Source organism: Lonchura striata, chromosome 26 (assembly GCF_046129695.1).
Source record: "Lonchura striata isolate bLonStr1 chromosome 26, bLonStr1.mat, whole genome shotgun sequence".
NCBI lineage: Eukaryota > Metazoa > Chordata > Aves > Passeriformes > Estrildidae > Lonchura > Lonchura striata.
Window position 1 is genome coordinate 4,222,601 of NC_134628.1, and position 17,435 is coordinate 4,240,035.

General features: G+C 52.6%; 2 protein-coding genes and 1 long non-coding RNA gene across 5 annotated transcripts; all 3 read right to left on the reverse strand.

The window, feature by feature from the left end:
• Positions 1–1,080: 1,080 nt before the first annotated feature.
• Positions 1,081–3,663, reverse strand: LSM10 (LSM10, U7 small nuclear RNA associated). 2 transcript variants are annotated; one of them, XM_021554828.3, is made up of 2 exons: positions 3,267–3,663; positions 1,081–1,663 (listed from the first exon to the last, which is right to left on the reverse strand). In XM_021554828.3, the coding sequence occupies exons 1-2, from the start codon at positions 3,661–3,663 to the stop codon at positions 1,287–1,289; spliced, it is 774 nt and encodes a 257-aa protein (XP_021410503.2). In that variant the 3' UTR covers positions 1,081–1,286. The 2 variants fall into 2 exon arrangements, with proteins under 2 accessions (XP_021410503.2, XP_021410502.1); XM_021554827.3 differs by having other exon boundaries at positions 1,081–1,693; positions 3,267–3,298.
• Positions 1,893–3,177, reverse strand: LOC144247522 (uncharacterized). The gene is made up of 2 exons (XR_013341178.1): positions 2,341–3,177; positions 1,893–2,292 (listed from the first exon to the last, which is right to left on the reverse strand). It is a non-coding gene; the product is annotated as an uncharacterized LOC144247522 (long non-coding RNA).
• Positions 3,664–4,396: 733 nt separating the features above from the next.
• Positions 4,397–17,364, reverse strand: OSCP1 (organic solute carrier partner 1). 2 transcript variants are annotated; one of them, XM_021554823.3, is made up of 11 exons: positions 17,220–17,364; positions 14,919–14,948; positions 10,372–10,526; positions 9,077–9,244; positions 8,656–8,736; positions 7,993–8,096; positions 7,173–7,301; positions 6,245–6,314; positions 5,627–5,766; positions 5,000–5,063; positions 4,397–4,516 (listed from the first exon to the last, which is right to left on the reverse strand). In XM_021554823.3, exons 1-11 carry the CDS (start codon positions 17,329–17,331, stop codon positions 4,400–4,402), a joined length of 1,170 nt encoding a protein of 389 aa, XP_021410498.1. In that variant the 5' UTR covers positions 17,332–17,364; the 3' UTR covers positions 4,397–4,399. The 2 variants fall into 2 exon arrangements, with proteins under 2 accessions (XP_021410498.1, XP_021410499.1); XM_021554824.2 differs by lacking the exon at positions 14,919–14,948.
• Between the last annotated feature and the right edge of the window lie 71 nt (positions 17,365–17,435).

Here is a 17,435-nt window from a genome sequence, read left to right on the forward strand (position 1 = left end):
CCGAACTGGGACACCCAAACTGGGATACCCCGAACTGGGACACCCGAGCCGGGACCCCCAAACTGGGACACCCCGAACTGGGACACCCAAATTGGGACACCCCGGACCGGGACACCCAAACTGGGACCCTCGAACCGGGACTCCCAAACTGGGACACCCCGAACTGGGACACCCAAACCGGGACTCCCGAACTGGGACACCCCGAACCAGGACACCCGAACCGGGACCCCCAAATTGGGACAACCCAAACCGGGACCCTCGAACTGGGAAACCCGAATTGGGACCCCCGAACTGGGACACCTGAGCTGGGACCCTCAAACTGGGACCCCCTGAACTGCACACCCAAACTGGGACCCCCATACTGGGACACCCTGAACTGGGACACCCCAGACCAGGACATCCCAGGCTGGGATATCCCAGACTGGGACACCCGAACTGGGACACCCTGGGTTTGGACCTGCAGACTGGGACACCCTGGGTTGGGTCCCCCTGACTAGAACACCCCGGACTGGGACCACAGAACCCCCACGCTCTGAGCCCCGGGTTGGGACCAGCGGGGTTGGAGCCCTCCGGGCTGGGCTCCCTGCTCTGCCCGGTGCTGCTGCCCAGCCACAGGGCTGTGCAAACACACACCCCTGGGGCACAGCCACCAGCTCCGCTCGCAGAGGCCACAAGGCTCCGTGTCCCGCGGGTCCCTGTGGGAACTGGCCAAGGAGGGCTGCAGACTTTGGTAGCACGGCAGAGTTTGGTGATGGAGGGGCAGGAAGCAGAGGAGCCGGCAGTGCCAGCATCCTGGTAAAGCACGTTCCTGCTTTTTGGGACAGACGATGCTGCCTCTTCCTCTGCACGTTCCCCTTCATCTCGCTCTCTTCTGAGCACAGACCAGAACCAGCCCCTGCCCAGCTCAGCACCAACAGCTCCAGCTCCCAGGGTAGCCATGCTGGTGACAGCAAGTCCTTTGCTCAGCGGGCAAGGAAAGCCTGAGCCAGGGGCAGTGGGATGGCAGCTCCGCTCCTTTGGCCATTGGAGGAGGGACACGAGTAGCTGCCAATGGAACAGGAAATGAGCAGAGAGACCACAGAGCCTTTAAGTGGTGTTATTCACTACAAAAAACAGTCCTGCTCCTCTGCAGGTGTGGGGAACAGCAAGACCCTGAAGTCCCTGGGAGAAAACATTCCTTGGGGGATGTCGTGTGGGATGGAGGGAGCTGGCAGTCCATCAAAGGGGCACCTCCATGCCAGCCCCGTGCCTGGTCCATGCTGGCTGCGGTGGGCAGCACCAGCTCCTCACTTGTGCTTGGCAGGAGGGAACTCCCTGCGGCCCTTGTCGCGGCCCCCGAAGTAGCGCACCCTGTGGATGGCCTGCAGCTGCTCCTCGATGGTGGCCCGGATGTCCACCTCGTCGGGGATGTGCACGTAGCGGATGTTCCTGCCGGTCACAAAGAGCTCGTCCAGCTGGGACACGGCGCCCCGCCTGTCCGTGAAGGTCACCTCGGCCAGGCGCACGTTCATGAAGGCGTCCACGCTGGTGACGCGCCCCGCGGCCGCGCTCTCGTCGCGCAGCTCCACGGTGGTGACGCGGCCGCGCAGGCCCTGCAGCAGGATCACCAGGCTGTTCTCGGCGATGGTGCGCTCCTTCAGCGAGTGGCTCACCTCCATGGCGGCTGCGGTGGGACGGGGGCTGGGGACAGAGGCTGGGGACAGCCACCCGCTGTGCCTCACACCGAGCAGTCCCTTCCCATGGGCTGAGCCCTGCACGTTCACCTGTGCGTGGGCCAAACCCTGCACACACACCTGCACACGGACCAGCCCCTGAACACGGACCAGCCCCTGCACACACACCTGCACATGGACCAGCCCCCGCACACACACCTGCACACGGACCAGCCCCTGCACACACACCTGCACACGGACCAGCCCCTGAACACAGACCAGCCCCTGCACACACACCTACACACGGACCAGCCCCTGCACACACACCTGCACACGGACCAGCCCCTGAACACGGACCAGCCCCTGCACACACACCTGTCCGTGGGCCAAGCCCTGCACACAGACCATCCCCCGCACACACACCTGGCCATAGACCAAATCCTGCACACAGATCATCCCCTGCACACACACCTGTGCATGGACCATCCCCTGCACACACACCTGCACGTGCAATAACCCCTGCACACACAACTTGCCCATGGACCAAATCCTGCTCACATACCTGCCCATGGAATAACCCCTGCACATACACCTGCACATGGACCAACCTCTACACACACACCTGAACATGGACCAGCCCCTGCACACACACCTGAACATGGACCAAATCCTACCAACAGACCAACACCTGCACACACACCTGAACACGGACCAAATCCTGCTCACACACCTGCACACACACCTGCCTATGGACCAAGCCCTCCACACATACCTGTACATGGGCCATCCCCTGCACGCACACCTGCACACGGAATAACCCCTGCACACACACCTACCCATGGACCATCCCGTGCTCACTCACCTGCCCATGGGCCAAATCCTGCCCACGCACCTGCCCGTGGCCCAAGACCTCCAAACACACCTGTATATGGACCATCCCCTGCACACACACCTGCCCATGGACCAAATTCTGCACACACACCTGAACATGGACCAATCCTTGCACACACACCTGCCCACGGACCAGCCCCTGCACGCACACCTGCACACACACCTGCCTATGGACCAAATCCTGCCCACGGACCAATCCCTGCACACACACCTGCCCATGGACCAAATCCTGCCTTTGGACCATCCCCTGCACACACACCTGCACACACACCTGCCTATGGACCAAATCCTGCCCACGGACCATCCCCTGCACGCACACCAGCGCACACACACCTGCCCACGGACCAATCCCTGCACACACACCTACCCACGGGCCATCCCCTGCACACACACCTGCACACACACCTGCCCACGGACCAAATCCTGCCCACGGACCAATCCCTGCACACACACCTACCCACGGGCCATCCCCTGCACACACACTGCACGCCGTACCAACCCTCAAACGCTGCCCTGCACGCACACACGCTGTGTGCGCCCTTGCACTCTCACCTTGCACACGCACCCCAGCCGCGCACACGCGGCCCTTTCACACCCACCTGCTCTCACCCCACCCCGCACTCCCACCGCACGCCCCCCCGTCCCCCTCGCCCTGTCCGTGCCCCCAGCCCCTCCCCGCCCGCTGTCCCCGGTCCCGGTGTCCCCGTCCCCCCCCGCACTCACGCGCCGCCGCCTTCCCGCGCGCTCGCCGCGCCGCCCCGCCCCTCGCGCACGCGCGGCCCCGCCCCTGCCCCGCCCGGAAGCGGCGGGCCGGCTCCGCCCGCTGCCGCGCCGTGCCCGCTGTCCCGGTGTCCGCGTGTCCCAATATCCCATGTTCCGCTGTCCGCGTGCCCCGGTGTCCGCCTGTCCCAATGTCCCTATGTCCTGCTGTCCCATGCCCCATTGTCCCCAGTGTCCCCAGTGTCCCTGTGTCCCGGTGTCCGCCTGTCCTAATATCCCATGTTCCGCTGTCCCATGTCCCATTGTCCCCACTGTCCACGTGTCCCGGTGTCCGCCTGTCCCAGTGTCCCTGTGTCCCACGCCCCATTGTCCCCAGTGTCTCTGTGTCCCACTGTCCCATGCCCCATTGTCCCCAGTGTCCCTATGTCCCCAGTGTCCCTGTGTCCCGGTGTCCGCCTGTCCCAATGTCCCTATGTCCCCCTGTCCCATGCCCCATTGTCCCCATGCCCCCAGTGTCCCTGTGTCCTGCTGTCGCATGCCCCATTGTCCCCAGTGTCCCTATGTCCCGCTGTCGCATGCCCCAGCGTCCCTGTGTCCCACTGTCCCATGCCCCATTGTCCCCAGTGTCCGCGTGTCCCGCTGTCCCATGCCCCATTGACCCCATGTCCCAGTGTCCGCGTGTCCCCATTGTCCCTGTGTCCCGCTGTCCGCGTGTCCCGGTGTCCCCAAGTCCCGGTGTCCCCATGCCTCAGTGTCTGCATGTCCCAATGTCCCTATGCCCCGTTGTCCCCATGTCTCGGTGTCCACGTATCCTAATATCCCTATGTTCCACTGTCCCGGTGTCCACGTGTCCCAATATTCCTATGTCCCACTGTCCCTATGTCCCGCTGTCCCTATGTCCCACTGTCCCCATGTCCCGGTGTCCCTATGCCTCATTGTCCCCATGTCCTGGTGTCCATGTGTCCCGGTGTCCCTGTGCCCCGTTGTCCCCATGTCCCGTTGTCCGCATATCCCGGTGTCCGTGTGTCCCGGTGTCCTCGTGTCGTGCTGTCCACATGTCCCGGTGTCCGCTTGCCCCGGTGTCCGCGTCTCGCAATGTCCCGATGTCCGCTTGGCCCGGTGTCCCCGTGTCCTGCTCAGAGCCCGTCCATCAGTGCCAGCAGATCCTCTCCCTTCTCGGCGCTGTCCGGGCGTGGCTCCGCCACGTCCAGCTCGCCCAGGATGCGGGACAGCTCCGCCCGCCGCCCCGGCTCCTGCGGGACAGACACCGCGCTCAGCCCCGCCGGTGCCCCAGCCCCGGCTCCTGCGGGACGGACACCGCGCTCAGCCCCTGCCCCGGCTCCTGCGGGACGGACACCGCGCTCAGCCCCAGCCCCGGCTCCTGCGGGACGGACACCGCGCTCAGCCCCAGCCCCGGTTCCTGCGGGACAGACACCGTGCTCAGCCCCGCCATGCCCCCGTCCCGCTACCGCGGCCGGGACTGAGCTGGGCTGGACTGGGACGTGCCCCTTCTACACCCAAATCGGTTAAAAACCTGCTCTGGTGTTTGTAAGGTTCAAGGTTTCTTAGCAAATATTCACCAATTCTGCTGTCTTGGCAGAAAATTGGCAAATTACCTAGTTAAGAGCTTAAGTGAAATGGGAAAAAATGTATTTTTAAATCACTGTTCTGGGTGAAAAACGGTCCTTAGCAAGGCAGGGACGGTGAGAACCAGTGATGTGAAACGTGTTACGTACCTGCGTGGCTTCAATGTTGATAACCTTGTAGGATAACTCCTCGGGTCTGGTCTGTGCAGCGTGTCTTGATTAAAAACATGGAAACAGTGGTTAATCCCATGAAGATGTATGAGGAAATGATAAAATGAGGCTCCTGTAGGCACAAATGATGCTCGGAGATTGCTCACAGAACCAGACTGGATGGGGCTTGAAGCAGCCTGGTCTATTGAAAGGTGCCCCTTCCCACAGCAGAGTAGAGTTAGAGGACCCTTAAGTTCCCTTCCAGCCCAAACCATTCTGGAATTCCATTAAGTTTGGTAATGTCTCTGTTCCTATTTGGCAAATTAATGTATTCACCCCAGTTTGGAGGCTTCTCCCTGTCCTAGATATTTTTGTTAAGTGTAGAAGAGCAGGGACATTTCTGCAGCAGAAACAAGCAGATAGAAACATCCTGCTAAAATGGCTGAGGAGATGTTTCTGTCCAGTGGCACTGGAGAAAAGCTGCATCGCAGGGAAACATCCTGGAGCAGGACAACAATGTGCTGCTCTGACCCTACAGCTCTCGAGGGCTAGCTTTGGTCTCCAGGGCTCCCCACAGGGCACCCCAAAACTAAACCCAAACCCAAACCCAGAAGGACTCCAGCATACTCTTCCTCCTCGTCAGTTGTGAACAAGTTCAGCCGAAATCCCGACTCGCCACCAGCGGGTTTCTGGATGTCCAAACCTCCCAGCAGCCGGGCCAAAAAGTTCAGCTCTTCTTTAGCAAGAGGGTTGGGGGCTATGTTCTCCTGCAGGAAACAGCAATGGGCTCATTGGGCAATTACCTGGGAGATTGGGGCTGCAAGGAGCTTTGATATTCCATCTATGTCCTTCATATATTCCTGATATTCCATACATCTCCTTCAGAGGGATATAAACACATTTATTTCCCTGTTATTCCTGGGACAGGTTGTGCAAGACAACCACAGTAATCACCAGCTCGATACTGGAAATGGTTGCTTGAATTTATAGACTCAGCACAAGCTACTGGACAGATGAGAAATCTGTCAAGCCAACTTTCTGTTTTCTGAGGAGATCAAAACAGAAGCAAGCACATCCTTGCACGAGCATGTGGATTCTTTGGGAAAATGTGCCCTGGTTTCAGAGGACTGGGGAGCATTGGATGAGGCTCTGAGAACAACAGAAAAGCTTCCCTGAACTTATCCCATATCTGCAGACTCAGAATTTGGGCAGTTTAAGCAGTGACAGGAAGAGGACAAGGCTGACCTTTGCCTGGGATGCCAGGTTTTTGGATGATCCTGACGTGTGTGTCTCCACTGGCCGGGTCACGCTGTACCTGGAGGGAAAACACACCTGGGGAAGAACAGCTTGTTCTGGGACCAGGGACAGCAACCAGAGGGAGCAGCAGAGGATGCAGAATTTTAGGAATATTTTCCTGAAGACTGAGCAATTGCAATGGGAAATTACAGCTCAGTGTGGTGCAATACTGAGGCAGTAAGGTGTGTGAGGGACAAAGCTGTGAGAAAGAGCACAGATCTCTTTGGATGGAAAATGTACATTAAGGCAAACACAGAGAACAGAGAGGATTTCTTGACTGTGAAATTAATTGTGACATTAAATCACATTTCACATGAGATGCAGCAGGTGAGAACACTCTTTCTTCAGCTCCACTGTGGACATAAATGTGGTTCTTAGATTCAGTCAAAGAGAGAAACGGAGAATTTCTAGCCAGGCAGAAGCCTGGGAAAGAGTTGGAAAAGAATGTAAATAATTCTTTATCTCTCTTGTTGTTCACATTGTTTATAGTTAAGTTCTATCACTGTGTGTCAAGCACTTTGCACCAATAGTGTAAGTTATTTTCACTTCAGGTCCAATGAAAATGGCCCTCACAAAACTCTGTATAAAAAAGCAGTATATTTTAAATAAACCAGAATTTTACTCTCACAACCTTCTAAGTCAGAGTCTTCTCATTCCCGTCCTGCCTCAACAGCAACACATAAATCAAAGTTTTGCTGTTTTTTGCAGCTCTTTATACACTGTCCACACATGTCCTGGTGCAAGACAGCACCTTGTAACAAAGTCAATCTGCTAATTAATAGCAAAAGAAGACAAAACCACAACAGGCTGAAGATGTGCTTCTGAACAATCCATCAGCATTTGGTTCAGGTTTCTACACAGAACAAAAATGACTTACATATTTGTTCCAAGTTTGAGGACTCTGTCTCCATAAAGCTCAAAAGATCCTTCCCTTTGTGGAGTAACGTAATTCCCAGCAGTGGTGAACTCGGCCCTTTTCACTTCCACTCCTTTGTGATTGAATATCCTTAAAAACGAGGAATTATGGAAATATTTAGTAGTTTCAGTCCTGATTTTAGTACCTAATTCCTCTGCTTTCTGCACGAGGGGAATAAAACACTATTCTGTAGTATAATTATAATTATAATGATAATAATAATGATAATAATAATAATGATAATAATAATAAAGTTTTATATTATGTTACATTATAAATAATTTGAAATATAATATATAATCATACATTATATTTATATGGTATATATAATAATTATAGCTATTATTTGTATTATAATTATAAAAATATATATAATTATATATTATATATAATTATAATATATATTATATGTTATGTTATAGAAATATTTTATATTTACATTATAATAATAGTCTGTATAATTATAATAATAATGATAATTCTGTACATTGCTAAATGCCTCTGTTATGGGATAAATTACTAATAGCTAATTTATTGGGATAGAAAACTCCCAAAAGCAGCTCAGCATTTCATTGCTGGGTGACTCAGTCCCAAATTCTACCCTTTAAATATTATTAAATAGTAATGATAACAAATAATAACTTTTAAAAAGGCTCCTTAAATAGAATTTACTGGAGGTTCAGCTATCCATGCAAGAGGAATGGCAGTTTGAGCTGGATTCCTGAGCCCCCTGGCAGGAGATGCTCCTGGCTGGGCAGCCCCACCCGTGGCAGCAGCTCACCTGATGAGCCCTGGCACCTCTGTGCCCCATGGGACAGGCCCCGAGATTGGCAGCACGAAGCGACCGTTGGAGTTTTGCACTTTGTCCTTCAGGAAGATGGAGACCTGCAAAAGGACATTACAGACATCACAAACATTACACCCCTCTATGGACCTTCCCATCCAAATTCCCTGAAACCTGAGCCTGAGCAGCTCTGCCTACGCTGGGGAAGGTTTCCCAGAGCTCTTGATGTGTGTAGGGATGTATTTACAAAGCCAGAGATATGGAATTGTGGACCAGGGGATGGGCACACTGACCTAACACAAAAAAATATTATATTAAAAACTACTGTTCATGCATGTGAGTGTCACCAATTTGTTTAGAGATCATCAAGACTTCACGCTCAGGTTTCCTATCAAGTTTCTTCTAAAAGGAAAAATGGATTTATCAATCAGCAAATCACACTAGTAAAAATTCCTTTTTTCCTAATATTGTAGAATTATTCAGCATTTTCCATATTCTCCATTTGTGAAATCAGTGCAATCACAAGCACATCAAGATGATTGAAAAGCACAAGCAACAGACCCAAACCTTCAGTGTTTATAAGCAGATTCCTTTATATTCTTTATATTCCAGCCCCAAACTCCCTGTCATTCTCCCTTCCTAGTTAGATTGGGCTCTTACCCTGATGTGCATGTCCTGGAAGAAAATGAGAAGTGTTTGCCTGATGAGCTGGAATTCACCATCAGAGAGACAGTTGTAGGTCTAGAAAAAGAAAATCATCATGCAAGGGTTTAAAGGTGTGCCATGAACCACCCAGGGAAGAGGAACAAGCAAGTACAGCTGAATATTCTGATCCAGGGGCAGCATAGATGCTCTAAGGGGGCTGCTGGCTATTCTCAATAATTATTGTCTGCCACTAGAAGTCTGATAAAATTTCTGCTGAAATCAGGCTGAATAAGCAATACATAGATTTAAACTGGGCCAGTAGAAAAATACCACTTGACTCACAACCCCCTCCAATGTAGTAATTAATCTCTTAAGAGGTAAAAAACCCCTAAAATCAAACCACAGTGTGTCCCACCCTTTTTGTGAGGATTCTTACTTCAATCAGCCGCCGGAAGGTCTCATCCACCTGGTTCAGAATGCCAGGGGAGTCGGAGATGAAATCCTTGATGGCATCCAGGTGGTTGAAGGTGACCAGCAGAATGTCCCTGGGCCGAGGGCACAGCAGCACTTGGTATTTGAAGGCCATAGTCATGAGGTCGTAGAGCTGCAAAGGAACACAGGGACATTTGTCCTGTCAGAGGAAACTCATGGGCATGGAGGGAGGGATTCAGTCAGCCTGTGGCACAAGGGACCATTTTAGCTGCCTTTTCTAAAAAACAAGACCTCTGCAGTGCCACCCCCAGCCTCCCAGCTGGGTCTCCAATGCCACCAGTGCTCCATGAGGTCACACCTCGAGTGTGGGTCTAGTTCTCAGCCCCTCAGTGCAAGAGGGACACGAGGGGATGGAGCGTGTCCAGAGAAGGGAACAGAGCTGGGGAAGGGGCTGCAGCACCTGAAGCAGCTGAGGAGGTTCAGCATGAAGAAAAGGAGGCTCAGGGGGGACCTTCTGGCTCTGCACAACTCCTGATAGGAGGGGACAGCTGGGCTGGGTTGGGATCTGCTGCCATGGAACAGGGACAGGAGGAGAAGGAATGGCCTTTGGATGTGTCAGGGTGGACATCAGCAGGAATTTCTGCATGGAAATGTTGATTAAACACTGGAAGGGGCTGCCCAGGGAGGTGGTGAAGTCCCCATCCCTGGAGGTGTCCAAGGAATTCCTGGAAGTGGCACTCAGTGCTCGGGGCTGGGTGACAAGGTGGGGATTGGGCACAACTTGGACTTGATGCCCTTGGAGAGCTTTTCCAACCTCAGTGATTCTGTGAATTTCAGCAGCCCTGACACCTGGGTGGAGGGCTCTCTGATAATCCCATTCCTGCCATTTTTTCCTAAATTGGCTGCGGATACACTGTTTGCAGGGAATAACTGCAACACCTGCAGCTGCAAGACAGTGGGTGTCAGTACAGAAATACAGATATCTATCCACATCCATACATCATACATGTTTATCTTCTTAATACATATGCAAACACCTGATACTCTTAAGGAATGCTCAGTGAACCTGTTCAAATCAAATATTTATCTCAAGCAGAGATCAAACATTTCGTTCAAGCAGAAATCATTCTGAAGCAGCTGATACCACCACAGATTTCCTTGGCTGAGAACCATTTTCACATGGAAAGCTGCTCCAAAATACTTCAAAATGGTCAAGCCATGGGTTCAATGCTGCAACAAGAACTGGTGAAGGGCAGCTGGGGAGTGCAGCAGGGGCAGGCTGGGCAGCAGGACTGTTACCTTGTCCATGCTGGCCTGGTTGAGTCTCATGATGGAGGCGTGAGCCAGCCGGTCGTACACGGTGCGCAGAGCTTTCTTGGAATACAGGTCCTGGGGTTTGAACAGCTCCTCCATGAATTTTTTGTTGAACATGGTGCTGATGATGTCGTTCATAACTGCAAAGACAAAGTTAGGCTCTGTGGTTTGCTCCAGTGTCCCAGGTTGAGAAGCAAGATGTATTTCATTTGTCCTCTCTATGGCAGTTGTTTTCTGTTAATTGAGCAGTTTTTCCTTATCTCTCCCACAACCAATCCTCCCTCAGGGGAGACACCTGCTGATAACGGGCTACTGAATGTCACTGGTGACTGATAAGAGCTGTAACATCCCACTGGGAGATGCTCTGCCCAGAGGGAGGAGCCAAGCATTCCTACCTGGATATAATCTGGGTTTTGGGACACCAGCACGGCTTTTCCTGCACTGGATTTCCCACAGGAACAGCTGCCTCTTCTGAGGAAGACTACATCCTTTTCTACAGGATCACTGCTCCAACAGAACCACACCTGCCACTCCAGGGACTGCAGCCACAATTCCTAATTAGACTGCTGCCAGCACCCTGATTAACAGGGTACCAGATTGTATTCTGACTCTGTCAGGGTTGTTTTGGTTCACTGCATTGTTTATTTTATCTTTTATTTTCTTCTCTAATAAAGAACTGTTATTCCTGCTCCCATATTTTTGCCTGAGAGCCCCCCTCCATTTCAAATTTAAAACAATTCTGCAGGGGGGGTGTCTACTTTTTTATTTTTTTATTTTTTTTCCATTTCAGGGGAGGCTCCTGCCTTCCTTAGCAGACACCAGTCTTTCCAAACCAAGAAATCCAGAACAGCGTGTTCCTGGTCCATCCCAGGGTCACACCAGGATGCAGAGACAGGAGAGGGGGAACAACACCTCTGGATCCAGCACTGCCCCAGCCCCACCTGGGCTGAGCCACCTGATGTCCCCAGGGCACAGATGCCACCTGAGCTGAAGGCTCAGTCCCTGTTTCCCAGGGGGAATAAGGCTGGCTTTGTTGCCCTGGTTTCACAGCTACGGTTGGCACTTTTAATTTTTAAATAATGTTGCTTGTAGGCTGCTCTGATGTGTTATTATCTTAAAAAGCTGCAGCTCTGCTTCCTAAGGAGAGGCTTTTGTGGTAGATCTTTGCTGGGCCTGTTCCTGAACACCCTCTGACACCATCAGTCTATTTTTTAACTTCGCAGCAGAAGCTCCTGCAGGGCTCTCTGTAATCGTTATTCCAATCAGATTAACACTGGCAGGTTTTTAATAAAGCATTTATATCCCTGGGATTGATATCAACTCATTCTTCCAGGGCTCTTACAGCTGAAACATCTGCAGGCCCTAGAGTTTCAAATGCAGAACTCCAAACTTCCTTACTTGTGGTTCATTTTTTTTATGTGTGAATTTAGCCATGGAACTGTTTTATTACTGAGGAGCTCTTACAGCTCAGGAGTGCTGAGTGTGAGGGCTGTGCTCTGGTTATTGAGATTTTAATGCAAACAAGATGGAAAACATTGTGCAGTGCTTCAAGCAGATGCAGCACCTGAGCTTTTGTGCTGGATCTGCCACTTTAATTATCTCCCTGATACACTCTAAAGAGTTATAATCAATAAACATTTATTCCTCTATCAAAAAAAGGTAAATGAATACATCAGGTCACAGAGTACTGTACAAGTGTGGATTTTCCTAAGCAGATGACTGTTACAAAGCTCATAATGCCAGACAATTTTTGAGGATTAGAAAAATCTCTGAATAAAAATAAAAAAGAAAAAAAGGGAAAATAAGAAGTGAAGAAAAAGAAGGTGGTAATGACCAATGGTTTGAATTATTGCCCTAATGATTCCCTGGGGGGTCAGACACCTGGCTTTTCACACCTGTCCTACCCCAACAGACAAAATAAAGATAATTTCTCTGTCACTTCATCTCTTCCTAGAGGAAAAACTCCCTGGGGATTGCTGGGAGCCTGGGCAGGAGAGCTGAGTTCCCAAGGGCAGAGGCTTCCTGAAGTGATTCCCTCTCCTCCCTAAACCTGCTGGTTACAGGTTCCTGCTCACACACAGCTCAGCAGCCCCTGTGCTGAACCTAACAGGGCTCCCTAGTCCTGGTTTAAACACCCCAAAACCACAGACAGATCTCAGCTCCTCACCAGTCTGGACTAAGAATACACCTCATTATAAATGGGAAAAAAATCCTTCCTTCCTCTCTCCCTTTCAAATAAGCTGGCCATAAAAGAATCCCTACTTGCAATCTCAGGCAGAAATCCCCTATTTTTCATGGAGAAAATAAAACATATTAGCACTATTAGATATTAATATCTAGTTAATTTTGCAAGGAATCAATTATGATAAAAAAAAGAACTTCTGCTTTATACTGCTATTAAGGAAAATGTTTTTAAGCTGCTTGTGTGTGCTGCCCACAGAAAGACTGCTTCTGTCTTTGGGGAGTCACAAACAACCCAAACCAACAGGAGATAAACACCTCCCAGTTTTTAAACACTGATTTTTCAATAGAATTGAAGGTCTGTGTGAACCACAGACATAAATTATCTTGTGAAAATTAAAACCTCTTGTGTGGGCTATAAAAAGAACTGAGAAAGACATTAAAAAAAAAAATCATGGTAAAGGGCAAATTGATAATAAATCTCTCACGTTTGATAATGGCACAGCAAAAGTCTCAGGGGGGACCTGGAGTGGCTGTGGCAGGTGACACAGGAGCACTGGCCCAGGGACATGGCACAAGCAACACAGAAAAAGCAACTGAGCAGAGAGGGGAGATCTAAACTGGGATGAGAGGAGGGAAACCAGTACAGCCAGTGCGATGGGTAGGACTGGAGCTGGGGGTGATGGTGGCCTTGGCCTCCCCACCACAAGTCTCTGGTGCCAGCAGTGCCACTGGCATGGCTGGGATGCATGGCACGGGGCTGGAGCCAGGCCTGGGTGATGCTGGTGCTTCCTGGAGGATGTTTGGGGCAGCAGAAGGAACTTGCTGAGCTCTGGACAGTCACTCTGCATGCCACAGGCTCCTCAGGGAACCTCCTCATGGCTCCAGCAGTGCCAGCCCCAGGAGGTGACATCAGAACCCTCCTGAGATGCCCTGGAGCACTGAGCACAGGCAAAGGGTTCCTCAGGGAATCTCCTCATGGCTCCAGCAGTGCCAGCCCCAGGAGGTGACACCAGAACCCTCCTGAGACGCCCTGGAGCACTGAGCACAGGCAAAGGGTTCCTCAGGGAATCTCCTCATGGCTCCAGCAGTGCCAGCCCCAGGAGGTGACACCAGAACCCTCCTGAGACGCCCTGGAGCACTGAGCACAGGCAAAGAGTTCCTCAGGGAATCTCCTCATGGCTCCAGCAGTGCCAGCCCCTGGGGGTGACTTCAGAACCCTCCTGAGATGCCCTGGAGCACTGAGCACAGGCAAAGGGTTCCTCAGGGAATCTCCTCATGGCTCCAGCAGTGCCAGCCCCTGGGGGTGACTTCAGAACCCTCCTGAGATGCCCTGGAGCACTGAGCACAGGCAAAGGGTTCTCTCTCCCAGGAGAATGAGGGGTCAGCCTGGGACCTGCCCCTGAGCCAGCCCTGTCTCCCTGCCTCACAGCTCTGGGCAGCTCCTCCTTCTTTGGGATGGGATGGAATCTGTCCCTGGACTTCTGAGTTAAAGGGTGTGCTTGGAAACAGGCTGTAATGGTAAGGAAAAATCTGGGGCAAACTCCAGGACATCAGCATTTACCTCCAATAAATATTAAAGCCTACTAAAATGATGCTTGTTTTGCACAACACTAATCATAACCTTGACCCCTGTTGAAAAAGGGCTGCTCAGAAGTGCTGTAAGTTCTGCTCATGCTCACGGAGCAAAAACCTGAGATTCATTTGCTCATTCCTTAGCACAGCCTCTGCTGCAGGCTCCTGTTCCAGGGCAGATTCCAGAGGGAAACAGCCGAGGGCTCAATCCCACCCTCAGGATCCCTCCAGGATGAGCCTGGCTGAGCTGTGGGCACCTGCTCCTTTGGGGTGACTCTGCCAGGTGTGACCACCAGCACAGGTGGGTAAAGCAGCTGGGATGGGAATGCCTTCCATCATCCCTGGAGTTCACCTGTCCAAACCCTGAGCAATGCATCAGATAAAACCTTAGCAAAATGGAATATACCCGGTATTCCTGCATTTAAGCAGAAAAACGACCTGCACAATGCTCACACAATTACATGCTTGCATGAAAACAGTGGTAAAGAAACACAAATACCATTTTTGCAGGCAAGACCATGAAGATAATAAGTTTGGATCCATTTATATTCTTGGTTAAATATTAACAGCTGATTTTTGAGGCCATACGATTTTAAGATATGGTCCGTTTTTTCACTTATTTACAGTCAAAAAGGCATTTAAGGACCAGGTGAGCATTATTGTTCATTTTTGACACTGCCTGAGGGCTGCAGGAGCAGCCTCAGGTGTTCAGGCACGATGAGCCCCAGGTGTGCACGTGGGGTTGGACTGGTGCATGCAGCCAGCAGTTACTGTACCTCGTTTCCTGTCCACATCTGTCCATTCATCTACACGAAGCATATAAAACAAAACAGCAGTTCAAGATGTAAGAACAAGAGTTGCAAGGAGAAGAAAAGAAAATAGAAATAAATAAACTGAAAAGAAAAAAAAAAAAAGCTAACTGATGGATTTTGTCTCGTCTCATCAGCATTCAGCACTGAAAGAGAGCATCACCCACCCTTTGCATAAAATCCTGCTGCTTCAGTGCACATCAACTTTTACCCTTTGCATGAGCTTGGGTAGTTTTCAGCTGCATTTTGTACTTGGAGATAACCAACATTTGAGTGAACAGCTTTAAGCATCAACAAACACCTCAGTGTGGATGAACCACACTTCAGTGAAATTAACACACAATTTTTTGGAAGAAAAAAAAACATCCATGCGTGGACAAACTAAAACAGGCCAATTCTCCTGCTGAGAGACTCCACCAAGATTTAATTTAGCTAAAGTCCTAAACTTGTCCCTGAATGAACAGCAGTAAACTTCTGTACGATCATTCCCCCATCAGAACACACATGAATAATTACAAATTTCCCCCTCACAAACAATACAACAATTACACAGTGAACCCTTTGTTGTTTAGCACTTCATAAAGGACAGGCAGAAGGGATAACAATACCAAGCTCATACCAAGCTGATTTTTAATTAAAACATCACCGAGCTTCCTGAGGCACATTCCCCATCCCCGGACAGAGAGGTGCAAGGACTTGTAAAGCAAAGCTTTAAATTGAAGTGGTAAATGCAGAGGTGCTTGGCTGTGAGCTGGAGTTTCATGCCCCAGTGAAGACACGAGGCTCTGTTTGTATAAGGATTTTGGTCAAATGAGATTGTATAAAAGCCAGGGTTTCAGGAGCTGTACTGGTATTTGAATTTCACACAATCACACGTGCTGTGTTTGCACGAGATTGATAAATTTAATCCTGGAAACTCCTTCCCATTGCAAAGCAACCTGCTCTGCCCCAAACAGTCCAGGAGCCGGGCTGGCACCACCAAATCCTGAGTTATTTTGAGTGCAAAAGTGCATTTGTGAAGCTTTAACCCCCGAGCTGAGCACAGAAACACCGACACGGACTCCACTTTCTCCTTCTGTGTCAGAACCTCCCAAAACAACCCCAGCAACACCCTCGGGCTGCTCACAGCAAAGGAACCTCACCGAGCTGATCAACCCAGCGGGCTGGGCTGCTCGGTGGGGAGCACCCAACACCGAGGGCTGATTGCCGTGGTAATTACTGCGGTAATTACTGAAATGGGGGCAGGGAAACTCCAGCCCCGGAGCGGCACCGGGGCCGTGGGCTCGCAGCATCCTCTGGTGACAGCACAGCGTGTCCCTGAGGGACCCGGGAATGACAGAAGGAGAGGACACAGCCTTAAGCTGCGCCAAGGGGAGTTTAGCTTAGATGCTGGAAAAAAATTCTTCACTGAAAGAGCGATTGGGAAATGGAACTGTCTGCCCAGGGAGGTGGTGGGATCACCATGCCCGGACTGGAGGTGGCACTCAGCGCTGGGGTTTGGCTGATGAGGAGGTGCCAGCCATGGGCTGGGCTAGGTGACATTAAAGGTCTTTTCCAGCCTAGTTCGTTCTGTCATTCGGTGGCACGCCTAGAAGCGGAGCCGCTCTCGGGCAGGCGGGAGCGGGGGCAGAGCCGTGCTCGGGGACACCGGGAGCGGCTCCCGGCGCTCCGGTGGCACCGGGAGAGGAGGGAGCCGCGCTCCGCCGGCACCGGGACACCGGGAGCGGAGGGAGCCGCGCTCCGCCGGCACCGGGACACCGGGAGAGGAGGGAACCGCGCTCCGCCGGCACCGGGACACCGGGAGCGGAGGGAACCGCGCTCCGCCGGCACCGGGACACCGGGAGAGGAGGGAGCCGCGCTCCGCCGGCACCGGGACGCCGGGAGAGGAGGGAGCCGAGCGCCGCCGGCACCGGGACACCGGGAGCGGAGGGAGCCGCGCTCCGCCGGCACCGGGACGCCGGGAGCCGAGGGAGCCGCGCTCCGCCGGCACCGGGACACCGGGAGAGGAGGGAACCGCGCTCCGCCGGCACCGGGACACCGGGAGCCGAGGGAGCCGAGCGCCGCCGGCACCGGGACACCGGGAGCCGAGGGAGCCGAGCGCCGCCGGCACCGGGACACCGGGAGCGGAGGGAACCGCGCTCCGCCGGCACCGGGACACCGGGAGAGGAGGGAGCCGAGCGCCGCCGGCACCGGGACACCGGGAGCCGAGGGAGCCGAGCGCCGCCGGCACCGGGACGCCGGGAGCCGAGGGAGCCGAGCGCCGCTCACCTTTGCGCGCCTTCTCCCCGGGGATGCTCTGGGCGCGCAGCCGCTGGTCCAGGATGTAGAGCATCTCCCCGCCCAGGTTCAGGAACAGCAGCGGCAGCGTCCGCGCCGACATGGCCCCGGCCCGGTCCCGCTCCGCCGCCGCCGTTGCCGGGCAGCCGCGGGGCCAATCGGGGAGCGCCGTCTTGGCCGGCCGGGGCGCGCCTGCGCATCCTCCCG

Excerpts from the sequence above, each read along its gene's own strand:
- LSM10 (XM_021554828.3), bottom strand. The coding sequence starts at position 3,663 with ATGGGACAGTGGGACACAGAGACACTGGGGACAATGGGGCGTGGGACA. Across the intron at positions 1,664-3,266 it reads GCGCGGGAAGGCGGCGGCGC|CCGCCATGGAGGTGAGCCAC; the intron begins GTGAGTGCGGGG and ends GTCCCACCGCAG.
- OSCP1 (XM_021554823.3), bottom strand. The coding sequence starts at position 17,331 with ATGTCGGCGCGGACGCTGCCGCTGCTGTTCCTGAACCTGGGCGGGGAG. Across the intron at positions 10,527-14,918 it reads AGATGTGGACAGGAAACGAG|TTATGAACGACATCATCAGC; the intron begins GTACAGTAACTG and ends TTGTCTTTGCAG. Across the intron at positions 8,737-9,076 it reads CCTTCCGGCGGCTGATTGAA|ACCTACAACTGTCTCTCTGA; the intron begins GTAAGAATCCTC and ends TTCTTTTTCTAG.